General features: G+C 52.6%; 2 protein-coding genes across 2 annotated transcripts; one reads left to right on the forward strand and one right to left on the reverse strand.

Moving 5' to 3' along the window:
* Positions 1 to 1,397: 1,397 nt before the first annotated feature.
* Positions 1,398 to 4,932, forward strand: C8Q69DRAFT_459347 (mechanosensitive ion channel family). Its single transcript, XM_028630069.1, has one exon. It carries the CDS (start codon positions 1,628 to 1,630, stop codon positions 4,493 to 4,495), a length of 2,868 nt encoding a protein of 955 aa, XP_028488206.1. The 5' UTR covers positions 1,398 to 1,627; the 3' UTR covers positions 4,496 to 4,932.
* A 1,434-nt stretch (positions 4,933 to 6,366) lies between these two features.
* On the reverse strand, positions 6,367 to 12,642 carry C8Q69DRAFT_505190 (putative serine threonine protein kinase; the record flags this gene model as incomplete). The annotated part of the gene is made up of 2 exons (XM_028632678.1): positions 6,367 to 12,003; positions 12,067 to 12,642. The coding sequence occupies 2 exons, from the start codon at positions 12,640 to 12,642 to the stop codon at positions 6,367 to 6,369; spliced, it is 6,213 nt and encodes a 2,070-aa protein (XP_028488207.1).
* Between the last annotated feature and the right edge of the window lie 587 nt (positions 12,643 to 13,229).

Genomic DNA, 13,229 nt, shown 5'->3' on the forward strand with positions numbered 1-13,229 from the left:
TGTCGGCATCTGAATAGCAATATAACGACCGCAGTGGAGTAAAAACTACGGTGCAATACTGTTTTCTCGTGAGTACGCAACATGTGCATACCGTATACTGTATTATTATTAGAACTCCCGAGAGAGTGATTGGCAGGTCCAGACCCCTTGGTTGGAACAACCTTCAGGCCGTGCCTGGTGGTGGCGTCGAGGCTGGCGGTAGCGGCCCCTGTGGCTGTTTGGAGTGTGGAAACACAGAACGGGGAACATCAGCCCAGCGGGGAGGTTAATATTAATATTAATTATTATTGCGAATCTCTAACATGAGAAGCAGGGGGGTGCTTTCAGGGTACTCTGGAGTCTGGAGTCTGGAATCGAGATAGAGATGAAGGCTAGAATCGACGTTGGTGGCTTTTCGGGTCGAGAAACGCGATGAAACATCCGTGACCAGCCAACCAGATATCCCTTGGGGTCTCCAACGTCATGGGCTGGGCCCTGAGGACAACCGCGGTCAGAAGGAGTAATGAATAATGATAATAATAATAGTAGTAGTAGTAGTAGCCTTAGTTACTCACAGAGGACATCCATCCAGCAGACACAGACCGTTACTCCACAGAAGAGACTCAACGTCGTGGAGATTGTGGAATGGGGAACCAGCGGTAACCGTTTGCAAAGCAAGATTGTCTGAGGAAGACGTTCTTAGCATAATGATATCCACACAGGTAATAATAATAATAACAATAATGAGTGAGATTCTGGCTCACTACTGCCTCCGACTCCTTAATATCATTATTATTCTCGTTCCGGCTCACTCACTACCTGGAAATTAACGGTGACAACGGTGACGACTGGTGACAGCCGTCAAGCGGGCTGATCAAAAGAGAGTATCACATCGGCCAAACCAGTCGAGACTCGCGAACGGACCGCGCAGTGGGACGGACTGTAGTCTTGAGTATATCTGGGAACTGCAGCACGGCTGAGGCGGAAAAGTTTGATCGCGATCGCAGGACAGTCGATGGACGAACAAGAACCGCTCATCTCCACCGCCAAGCTCGGCCGTCGTGGACCTCTGTCGTCTACCATCTCCCACTTCATCGCTTCTCCCAGGTTCACCTCGACGGCCAGACCCTATCACAATGCTCGCAACTCGAGTACTGGCACCCCGCCGCGTAGGGCCTCGAAGATGGTCCCGAACGAAAATGCCTGTACTTATGCCGGCTCCCGATCTATGGTACAGTACCATGTCCACAGCCCCCAGGCCTTCCCCATCCATCCCAGCTCTATCTTTGGTCTCTCTATCCGTCGCCGCCACGGCTCGCCTCTCTTGCGTTCTGCAAGCCATCCCCGAGCTGCCTCCACCGGGCCTTTGTCGCTGATCTTTCTTCTGCTCTCGCGGTCCTCCCCCCCCCCCCCCCCCCTTCTTTTCCTGGCAGATACTTAATTGTCCATCTTGGTCTGCTTCAAGAAAACCCGTTGGCAGGGTTGATTGTTCTATGCTGGGAATCGTTCTTTACCCCACAGTCGTTACCCTTGTTCTGGACCAGTCTGTTGTAGTGGTCAACGCAGATACCCTCGACCGAGTTGGGGATTCACTTCCTCGTCTCTAGTTCCTCTTGTCTTGTGGAATAGACGGTCCGGAGTCGACGCCATGTCGACTCCCACGGAGGAACTCAACGACCCCAAGTACACAGAAGCGGGAAAGAGGGACAGAAACAGCGCGGACAACTCTCCATCAGACGATGGCACCTTCATTGGTGAAGGGCCAGCAGAGCCCAACGAGACCAACGAATCCAACGAGCCCAACCGCAACTACTTGAACATCGACACCATCGACGTACCTCCTCCGCCGCTAAGGGTTGAGCCTTCGCCATCCCAGGCTCGTGAGCAAGCCAAGCGGCTGGAGGATGATCTCGCCCTGTTGGAGGCCGAGAGGACCGCTGCTGCCAGCACCAGCCAGCTGGACGAAGGTGGGAGCGGACGCTCAACATCAATGAACCGGTCTCGCTCGCACAAGTCCGAGCCGATAGACGAGTTTGATGCAGCGACGAACCCGCTGCATGAGACGGCTGCTCGTTACACGCCTCCGGAGAATCCAACCACTAATTTCGCCAAATTCTTCATCAAAGTCCATCAATCCAATCTCTTCGTCCGCTACTTCACCTATATCGTCCCTGTCGTTTTGTTGCTGCTCATTCCGCTCCTGGTGGGCGCACTACGCTTCAAAACCGCCAATGTCGGCGGTGTCGAGCTAGTTTGGTTCTCGGTTTGGTTGGAAATTGTCTGGTTGACACTATGGGCAGGCAGAATCGCCGCCAAGTGCCTTCCCGGGCCCATTGGGATCATTTCTACTATTTTCACCAATAATTCGAAGAAGTGGCGCGATCTCGGAAAATCGCTCGAATTGCCGGCGACGTTGTTCTTCTGGTGGTTGGGTGTGGAAATTTCATTCCTTCCTACTATGAAGAACCATCACATCGACGGCAATACAACAACGCGGGGTTGGGAAATCACCGTGAATAAGATCATTGTCTCGATCTTTGTGGGGACGATCCTCAACTTTATCGAAAAAATCATCATCCAGTTGATCGCCATCAGCTTCCATCTTCGTACCTACGCGGACCGCATTGAGATCAACAAATTCCAGATCGGGAGTTTGACCAAGCTCTACGCTTACTCGAAGCAGATCATTGCTATGGAAGACACCGAGTTTGAGCAGCATGACGAGAAGAAGTCTGGTGTCAGAACACCGCTAAAGTACGCCAGTAAAGCCCAGAAGGCCGCCAGAGGTGCTCTCAACAAAGTTGGGGACGTCGCTGGTGGCGTAGTTGGTGATTTCACTGGCAAGAAGGTGAACAACAGTTCGCATCCGCACCAGGTCATCCTGGCACTGCTCAGCACCACGTCGGGCAGTCAGGTCCTGGCACGACGTCTGTACCGGACCTTTGTCCGTGAGGGCTTCGATACTGTCTTCTCCGGTGATCTCAAGTCGGCCTTTGACAATTCGGAGGAGGCAGAGGCAGCGTTTGCCATGTTCGACAAGGACATGAACGGCGATATCTCCATGGAGGAACTGGAGGCTGTGTGTGTCGAGATCGGACGGGAGCGGAAATCGATCACCGCATCCTTGAAAGATCTGGACTCTGTCGTGTCCAAGCTCGATGATGTGTTCTTTTTCATCGTCCTCGTCATTACGATTCTTGTCTTCCTGTCGTTGATCTCTACGTCGGCTGCTGGCGTTCTCACGTCTGCCGGTTCTACAATTCTGGCTTTGTCCTGGCTCTTCTCCGCCACAGCCCAGGAGTTCCTCCAGTCCGTTATCTTCGTCTTCGTCAAGCATCCTTTTGATGTTGGTGACCGTGTGACTATCTATGGTAGCACCGGGGCTACCTTGACTGGGGACGACTATTTCGTCAAGGAGATCGCCCTTCTATACACGGAATTTAAGAAGATGGAGGGTCATGTCGTCCAGGCGCCGAACAGTTACCTCAACACACTGTTCATCCTGAATCAGCGTCGTTCCGGAGGTCTTGCAGAAGCTGTTCCCATTACTATCAAGTTTGGCACGACCTTGGAGCAGATCGACGCCCTTCGTCAGCGACTTCTTGAGTTTGTTCGCAGCGAGAAGCGCGAATACCAAGGCAATATCCTGACTGAGCTTCGTACGGTCACCGAGAACTTCTCCATCACGCTCAATGTCGTCTTCTTCTATAAGTCGAACTGGCAGAACGAATTGCTCCGTCTGCAACGCCGCAACAAGTTTATCTGTATGCTTATGGTATCGCTTCAGGAGATTGGTATCGAGGGACCTCGCATGAACCTGTCTGGTTACCGTGTCGACATGCCCGTACATGTGACGCACCACAATGCTCCCCCCACGTACAGTGCAGCGACCCAAGGCAGCCTACCGCCAGGCTCAGCTGGCAGCGACTTTAGTTCCCCTTCCGCTGTCCATCCCGGTAACCCTCCTGGCTCCAGCGGTAGTATCCGTCCCAGCCACTCCATTCTGCGGAAGGGAAGTGACGTGGCCGCTGCTCGCGCCCGTGGCGAAGCTATCTCGCCCCACAAACATGTCGATTTCTCTCTTGGTATGCAAAATGTGGCTGCGGAAGATCTCATGGGTGATGTGTATTCGGACCGTGGCAATTCAAAGTACAATGAGATTGTTCGCAGCACCAACCGTGAATCTGCGGAGCGACGACTACAGGAGGTTCGTGAAGAGGAAGATCGCCAGCGTTCTTTGTCTCGACAGCGAAGCATCCTTTCCAACCAGAGCGGCCCTCATGCCGCAGGAGGAATCGAGGCTCGTGAGTCTGTAGATGCTGGTAGCCGCACCAGTTTCTCGTCTTCGGTCCGTCGCAACCGGTTCTTCCACCGCCAACCCCAGGCAGTCGAACATGAGGACCTCATGGAACAGGGCCGTGTTGAACAGCCCGAGCATATTGACCCTCGCACCGGTACCGTCTCTCGGGCGGCTGTGCGCGATGATTCCGTCTCTGCGGCGTCTCACCAGTACTAGGGGCCGTGAGGATGTATATCCCTCCCTGTTACTCCTTTCTTGCTAATACTTCACATCATATACCGTTCTGCTTTAATGAGTAACCATACCCCTCCTGTGATTATGTTGTTGATGTCTAGCGCTTCCTGCCCGTTGCGGCACTACGCTGTTTTTCTTCCCTCGAAATTCTCGATATGAGAATTTGTGTATGTACAATGTGAACGCTATATGTGTGATATGGTTTTTAAGAACTGGGCCATCTTGTCATGTTCAATGTTTCATGTCTATTTTTCTTCTCCAAGGTCCCATAGAAATACTTCTTTTAGTTGGTACGCCCCATGAGGTGCATTTTTTTACATGCAAGTACAGTCAGCTCCGCGCGACAGCTCGAGCATTATAGAGATAGTTAGAGACTTCTGGGAAATGATTACTAGAGATGATATGCTCTTCCATTTTCACTTTCTCCTACCTACCTACCTACCTACCTAACCTACATAGCACAGCAAGGACGTACTTGTAACTCAGTCATCAGAGGGAGGGGGGATTAATTTTCCTTTCTCTCTAGCTCAGAATCCTAACCAGGAAATATCTAACATGCTACTACGCTACTATATTAGTAAAGAAAGTACCATCATGATTGATATCATTTGAACTCTTTCTTTCCTTTTTAACTTTGAGCTTATATCCTAGACTGTAATATGTATATGTATATGTGTGTTAACGCTACCGTGCAGAAGACAAGACAAGATGCAAGATGCACGATTCAATCAGTACCATTAAACGCAGAGAAGAAAGCAGACGAAAAAAAAAAAAAGTAAGGCAGGAAGTATTTACTATTTCAAGACAATCAAGTACCATACAACTAGGTTACATAAATACCATAGGAGCTTATCATTACACACGTCGTTTTAACAAGATAGTTAGTTACATCAACAAAAAGTAATACAATTTCCCAATTTCTCTTCTGGAGAAACAACTATCCTTGGCGACTTCGCCTGGATGAAGTGAATTGAACAAGAGCAGTGGTAGATAGATAGATAGATACATACATACAGCAGAGAAGAGGTAATGGTAATATACTGTACTAGAAAAGAGAGGGGCAAGACAAACAAAAAGAGCCAAGAGAGAATAAGGACAAACGGCTTTCAAATCTCTAGCAGAAGATAGAACAGATCAGGACGAGAACACGCTTTCTTTCCCTTTTTATTCTTCCTGCTGTTGGAAAAGCTTTTCAATTCTCTCAAGTACCTTCTTTTTGGACACTTTTCGTTGTATTTTGGTACAGGCCGCTTTTCCACGGAAAACAAAAGAAAAGCGGCAGTGATTTTTCTTCTGAAAAAAAATTCCCCCATGAATGGGTCATTTTCTCTTCCAGATTTCCTTCTCTTCACTTTTTTTTTTGGGGTTGCTTTTTTGTTTACCTCGAAAACGATAAATCGGTGACTTACACAGTTCCTTCGGTCTTGGAACAGGCTGTAACAAACATCGCAGAGATGAGAGCACATGAGAAAACTAGGAGAGGAATTTGATAGCAGAATTGGAGAACAACCGACGGCAACTGGAGCCGAATCCGCCCAGCCCAAGAGCAAAACCTGAACACCCCGCTGGCTATGGATAAATAGTACCTGGACAAAAACCAACATAACAGGCCCGATTGTTTGAACATAGAAAATGAAGGGAAAAGGAAATGAGAATGATCGACACAGTACGATGGTGACAGGACAGAATGATAATTGGCATCAACAATAGACATAGAATGGAAAAGAAAAAAAGAAACAAGAGGTCAAGAGTGAAGTGGGCAGATGAGTCGTTAATTGGCTATTGCCAAGTCTAGTGGTAAAACAGATGATGGTAGTGATGGTCCCTTCTCCAGAGGACCACTTGAGAAGTTCTCATCGCCTCTTCCATGGCAGGATGCCGATCCGGCTTCTCTCCGACAGACGTGGGGTCGGATCTGACTCGGAGTCTGGCTCTGAAGGGAGCGGAGTATGCATGGGTCTAGGCGTTGCGTCCGCATCGGCAGAGGTGGCAGCGTCAGTATCAACAGCTGCATCGGCGCCGACATCTGGGCCAATGACTGCCGCTGCTCTACTAACACTCGCAGGTTCCATATCTGTGAAGGCTGCAGATGCCTTTGCAGGGACATCAGAGTTGCACTCGACGGGAAAGATGATTGGGGGCGTGATATGGCCTTTCTTTTCGGTCTGAGGCTCAGACGTGGCACTTGATTCCTTGGTGGTTTGAGGCATCGTTTGAGAAGATGCGTGGACTTGCGTCACGTATTGAGGCAGGAAAGGCCGGTGTGTCGATTCTTGAAGCGCTTCTTGATCCTCTAGGTCATCTTCCGTCACCGTCTGCAGTGCTTCTTCGGGAATATGGAGCCTCTCAAATGTATCTTCCAGACCAACATCAGCTGGAGAGCCACCTGTTTCACGAGACTGTTCGTCACTGGCTCCTTCGGTGTTGCCCGCGCGGATCTTCTCAAGCGCTTCCTTTTCCTTTTTGAGGATTTCTTCACTGCCACTGACGACGCTGCCACGACTGTTCGTCCGCATCATTTCCGTCCCCAGTTTGGAGCCCGACCGTGGAGTCTTGTTGTTTGGACTACGAGCCTGCACTTGAGCGTGCCCCAGCTCCTCATCCTCATCGTCTCCTGATTCCGCACATTCATACCGCTTCTTCTCGAGTGATTCTCGTTTTGCACGGATAGCTTCACTAGATCGCTGTTTCCGAGGAGTCATTGGGCCTGCAGTGGTGACATAGGCAGGGGCCGAGGAAGCGTGGAGCAATTGTGGGACAACAACGGCAGCTGGGTCGACTTTAGGTTCATTCGCTGCCTTTGCAGCTACTTCATCGGAAATCCCCAGACCACCTTGATTACTACTACCCCAGTCCTCGCCGTGGCGACTGATAACGACGGGTACCTCCTCCGCTTTGATAGAATCCATATCCCCGAAGTAGCTACTGCCCACCGAGTCTTCGCGACTGGACCCACGATAGGAACTGGGCACCAATTGTGGGAAGCCAGAAGATGTTGAGCTAGGACTGTCTTCAGCACGCACTGATGATTGCCGCAAGGCGGAGGTCGGAATAGTCAGCGGCTGTGCAGGATTGTAGTCCTTCGGTGGCGGCTTCCAGTGACAGAACTTGCAAAGTGCTTCTGTGAACTTGGTCAAAGTCGGTGGCTTCTCGATGAGAGCATCGAAGTGGTGAGTCTCTGGCAAATCCTTCAAGTAGCCCGTGACAGCTATGATAGGTGTATGCGTGTTGGCACTCCTCGTTTCACGCACCATTCGAGCCACATCGGCGCCGTTGATCTGAGGTAGCTTAAATTCCGTCATGATGATATCGAACTCGACCTCGCTCAGCGCATAGCGTATTGCTTCCGATCCGTTGACAGCTGTGATAGTGCGGCAGCGCAGCTTCTCAAACAGCCGCTCCATGACAAGCCTAGAAACCGGGTGATCCTCGCAGATGAGTACATCAAGGGGTCTGAAGAACGGCCCCTCAGAAAGGTTGATATTCGACAATCGTCGTGAGCTCTGCCTCCGGCGTTGCACCTTCAGTAAGGCCTTGGTACGGGGATCTTCGTTGTCTGAAGACGATGGAGAAACATCAAACAGCTGGCTGCGACGCTTGTGATGGCCTGGCATGAACGTCTCCTTGAGTGTTGTGAAATCTCCATCCTGGGAGCCCAAGGTCTGCGACCTAGTGCGGGACGTCGGGACACTACTCTGGCGTGGACCGGACGGTGTCTTCTCCGGCGACTGCCCGGGTACTCGGATAGGCTTCACAGGGGATGATACGGTAGGTCCAACTTTGATGTTGGTCGTCAAACGAGAAGGTTCAGAAGAAGTGTGCTGTGGAGCTGCGCCAGATGGAAGTGAATTTGTAGACGAGGAGCCCGAGGTCTTTCTGCGCTCATGGTTTTGCCCAGTACTGAACTGGACGAGTAGGGGAGACGAAGGCTGCGACGGTCGGCTAGGAGATGAATTCGCTTGGCTGTGATTCGACGGAGAAGACGGTCTGTTGTTTCCCTTACTGTGTGAGAGCGTCCGCTGGAGCGGCATCGGTACAGGGGGGCTGCCTTCGAGAGATGGGCCAGATGTGGACAATGGTGTTTGCACTGCTGAGATCGCCTGCCTCTGTTGCGTCTGCATAGCCTCCTGGCGTAGCTTCTGGATGACATCCTTGTTGGCCTTTTCGAGAATAGGGAGGTTCTTGAAATTGAAGTTTCCAAAGTCGTCCGCCATTGAAGGTTCACTCAGCCTTCTGCTGCGCGTATCACGGACATGCGGTGGTATATGAAGCGGCATCAGCCCTCGCTTTATGGAGTTCACCTGAGTACGAACTTTGAAAAGCGCATCGTGTGGACGATCTGGATAGTCTGCTGAGGGGAATGGAGGCTGCGGAGAGGGTTGATCTTCTATTTCCTCGGTGAAGGCTTGTAGAGTGGCCCCTCTTGCATCGAAATACTCCGTGTCCTCTGGATTCTCAACGTTTGGCACAAATTGTGCCTTGTCTTCAAGCAGAGTGTCCCAATTGATATCCGAAAACCAAGGATGACTACGGATTTCTGCCCCTCCGCTCGGGAACTTTTCAGCGATATTGGCGCCAAGTCTCTCTTCGGGCTTGACTGTCATGAGCTTGTTCATTAGGTCTATCGCTTCTGGCGAGGCCAGTTCCTCTGCGCAATCCGGCCAGTTGATTCTTCTGTTCAAGATGTTCTCGAAGACTTCATCTGGAGTAGGGGCGTTGAAGGGTGGGTAGCCGAAAAGGAATTCGAACAAAATGCAACCAAGTGACCACCAGTCGCTCATCTCATCCTGTCCAACGCCGTTGATGGTTTCTGGGGCGAGATAATCCGGGGTACCAACAAAACGCCGATTATGGTCTTCGGGATCGAACAGGGCCATGGCTGGGGGAAGCATCGACTGCTGGGGAGGCGTATTATGCAGGGCACCGACCGACGATGCATGGCTGACTGTTGGCTGGAGGGCATAAAGATTGGGAGAGTCACTGGGCTCACTTGGGGCTTCCTCGTCTGGCAGCATCTTGTTTGGTACTACAGGAACGGGGGCGGGTGTATCGCTGCCTTCGGTGAGAGAGAATGTCTGAAACATTGACGCCAAAGCGTCGCTACTTCCGCTATCACTCCGGTACCCAGACGCCCGTCTGGAATTCTCACGATGGAGAGGATTGTGGCCGAGGCTGAAGTACGATGGTTGATTGTAACTGTTGGAAACCTCAGGCGTGATGAGTGGAGTAGATCCCGGCGAACCTTGCAAGTCGAACGATGCTGAGCGCGACGATGCCAATGACATGGCTCGGGGAAAGGGTCCTTGCTTAAGCAGGTCAGGGGCCGAGTCGTTTGGACTCTTCAGCACCCGCTTTTGACGGCCGACGAGTCCCATGCGTGACAGACCGAAGTCCGTCAGTTTGAGGTGTCCCTTCTGGTCAATCAGGAGGTTGTCCGGTTTGAGATCCCGATGAACGATTCCCCTACTGTGGAGATGCTCAACCCCTAGGACAACTTCTGCGATGTATTTCTTCGCCCAGTCTTCGGGCAATCCACCCAAGACCTTGACAAGAGATGCGCAGTCACCACCGTTGAGATACTCCATGACCAAGTAGAGGTAGTCTTTACTGGAGAAAGTCCAGTAGAGCTTGGCAACAAAGTCACTCTCGCCTTGCCACATCATAATTGCCCGTTCTGCTTTGACATTGGTGACCTGGTTTTTAGCGATCATATCCGCCTTCTTGAGCACTTTGATGGCAAAGTATTCGCCCGTGGTCTTCTTCTTCGACAAGTACACGCTGCCGAATGCACCCTTGCTGATGGGTTTAATGATCTCGAAGTCCTTGATTGACGGCGGTGCAGGACGGGGCTGGGGTTGGCTAACTGAAGACAGTCGCGGCGAAACTGGTGGCTTGGCCACCTCTGAGGAGGCCGTTGACGATTGCCTGCGGTGATGGTGATGGTGATGATGAGGGTGCTGCAACGATGGATGAGAAGCCAGCTCAGCAGTGGTGAGTGAAGGCGATACAACGGGGGAAGGGATATCACCGCTGGGGACACGAGGTTTAGAGATTCTCAAGGGGGATTGAGGAGGACCCCCGGTCCGGGCGGGGGAATGCTGCCTCCGGGGTGAGCTGGACAGGCCAGGAAGTACTAAGCTCTTCCTCTTCCTTTCTTTTGAACTGGTTGTGCGAGAAAGACTTCTCTCGGAGGATGGGGAGTCGGTCCGCATCGCACTAGCCAGAAAAGACGACGATGGCAAGCTGCTATCGCTGTATTCTCCGGTGTCACTTTCCGCTAGTAGAGAGCCTCTTTTAGAGGGCTGAGACGTGCCTAGTAGACCGGCGGTGCTCCTGTGAGAACGTGGAGTAGGACATTCCATTGGACTGCTAGATCGAGTCGACACAGCGATCGATGACGTTCTCGGAGACGGCATAGACTGCTCTGAGGGGTTTCGCATCGGTATTGGCATCGGAGAACTCGGCCCTGGTCGTGGTTCGAGAGATATGCTTCGCACAGAACGCCCTGTGTCCGTGTTCTCGGCATGCTCATCATCAGAGCACGTCGAAGACGAATCGCTCAATTGTCCAGCCGCAATTCGCTCCGCCTTGCTCAGAGCAGCGGTGATGCATTCTTCCACCAGAACCGTATACTCGATCCGAATTCGCTCTGCGTACTCGACAATCCTGCGATGACGGATGACGGCATCTACCTTGGCTCTGGCTGCTGCTTCCGTATCAGCGGATAAAGCAGCAAGTCCCTGCTCCTGATCGAGGGTATTGGAACTGGGTGATTGCCATTGCAGGACCTGAGATATCCGAGATTCTGACTGGGGAGAGAGAGTCCGGAAGTCATCACCAGTATCTGCCCGAGATTCCTTCAAGGCGGGTGTACTGATTTCCAGGGCAGTGTCGCAGAGATCGAGGATCAACTCCACAATACGAGATAACGGTCGTCGCACGGCGAACGATCGTCCTCTTGCATGCCCCCCGAGTCCCGATGTAGACTGATCCCTGGATCTGGTTGGTGTCCCAGGAGAAGAGTTGGGAGCACTTGTCTGTCCAGACGAGGGGGCAGAAGATGCTGGTGAGGGTCCGATGGGGAGGCCCTTGTATTCGGGCTGCGGAACAGCTGGAGCACCGGCATCGCCGGTCATTGGTCTACCCTGTTGAGCCTCGAGCGCATCAAGAACTTTGACGATAGCGTGACGGTGTTCGTTCAGATTCTCTTGCGCTATCTGGACATCCAACTCGGCCCGATGTTCTTGCAGACAGAGTTCGGAGTGCTTCTCAAACCACCACGGAGTAATCTGACGCTCACAGATCCGACACAAGACGGGACTGGGAGGGGGGTATGTTGCGGGATCGGCACCTTTACCAGCAGCCTCCGCCAAGTTGGTGAGATAGTTGGCCAGGACCTCCGCCCCAACCCCCAGAGATTCCACCAGCAACGGGGGAAGATCGATCGTCACTTCTCGGGGCTCCGTAGATGGCCGTAGCATCCACATCGACTGTAGGAGGTTGCGTTAGTTTTGCCCTCATCTCTGTTTGATGACGGCTCGAGGAACACTCACATGTCCGGATCCATCTGCTGAGCGGTCAAAGACCATGATTCCCTGGGCTTCCATATCGAGGATGTCTCTGTGCCATTCTTCCTCCTCGTCATCTTGTGTGCCCTCCTTCGCAATCTCTTGTTCTTGACCCTCCTGCGTCTTTTCGTGTTCTTTTTCCGGTTCTGGCGGCCGGGGTTCCGGGGAGTACTTCAGCACCGAGTCAGGCCCCATCCGCACTGAGAAGCGGATGAAGCGACTGCGGGAGTCGTCCTCCTTCATCGCCTCGATCGCATCCTGAAAGGCAGTCGCGTTATTCTCCAAAACATCAGAGATCATGCGGCCTTCTACCGATTCGACCGGGGAGCCCACGACCTGGCGCCACGACGGGCTGACCCATTTGATCCGGCCATCGAGACCCAGATCGAGGATGACATTCAACGTCTGCTCCGCCGCTTCCTTGAGATCTTCGCGTTCTTCCCGCATGTCTTCACTCAGGGTCCGCTCCATGGGAAGCCTCTTCGGATCGGCCTCCTGCCTCAAGGCCATGACGGCCGGCGGAGCCAGGAATTGCGGACTGTCGGTGCCATTGCCCGCCATTCTGAACCAACAAGGGAAATCGACAGCAGTGCCTCCACGCGGAGGGCACGACGTAGAGAGGGGCCAGCACGGAGGAAGAGTGCTGGAAAAGTTCGAACTGGATATTGTAGAGCAGAGCAGAGCAGAACCGTCTGCCAGGCAGATCGGGTGCCCGAGAGCTGGTTACGGCTTCATCCGCGACATCAACAGGCCATGGTGGGGAGGGGGAACCTGTCGCGGAGGGATGCAGTTGAAGATGACAATCTCACTGCAAGCCGGAGCGGACGATCGGATGACTGACGGTGGACGCTGGGAGCGTGCCCGTAAAGAGAGAGAGGGCAAGCAAAGAGCAGGACTTGTGTGTTCAAAACGTTCTTGCTGGGCAGAGGAATGAAGAATGACTGACGCCGGATAACCAGTGACCAGTGGCCGTGTCGAGAGTAGTATTGCGGGAGGGGCGCGAAGGCGTCGACGGGGCGGTGGAGCGACCAGTGAGACCAGGCAGAACGAGAAACCCACCTTCTCAACGATGACGCTCAGCCAGATGGCATGCACGCAGAGGGGGGAGAGAGAGAGACAGAGAGAGAGAGAGAGAGTGAGAGAGAAGG

This window comes from Paecilomyces variotii, assembly GCF_004022145.1.
Source record: "Paecilomyces variotii strain CBS 101075 chromosome Unknown C8Q69scaffold_2, whole genome shotgun sequence".
NCBI classification, from domain to species: Eukaryota; Fungi; Ascomycota; class Eurotiomycetes; order Eurotiales; family Thermoascaceae; genus Paecilomyces; species Paecilomyces variotii.

Bases quoted from the DNA above. Each gene is read 5' to 3' on its own strand.
- C8Q69DRAFT_459347 (XM_028630069.1), top strand. From the start codon at position 1,628: ATGTCGACTCCCACGGAGGAACTCAACGACCCCAAGTACACAGAAGCG.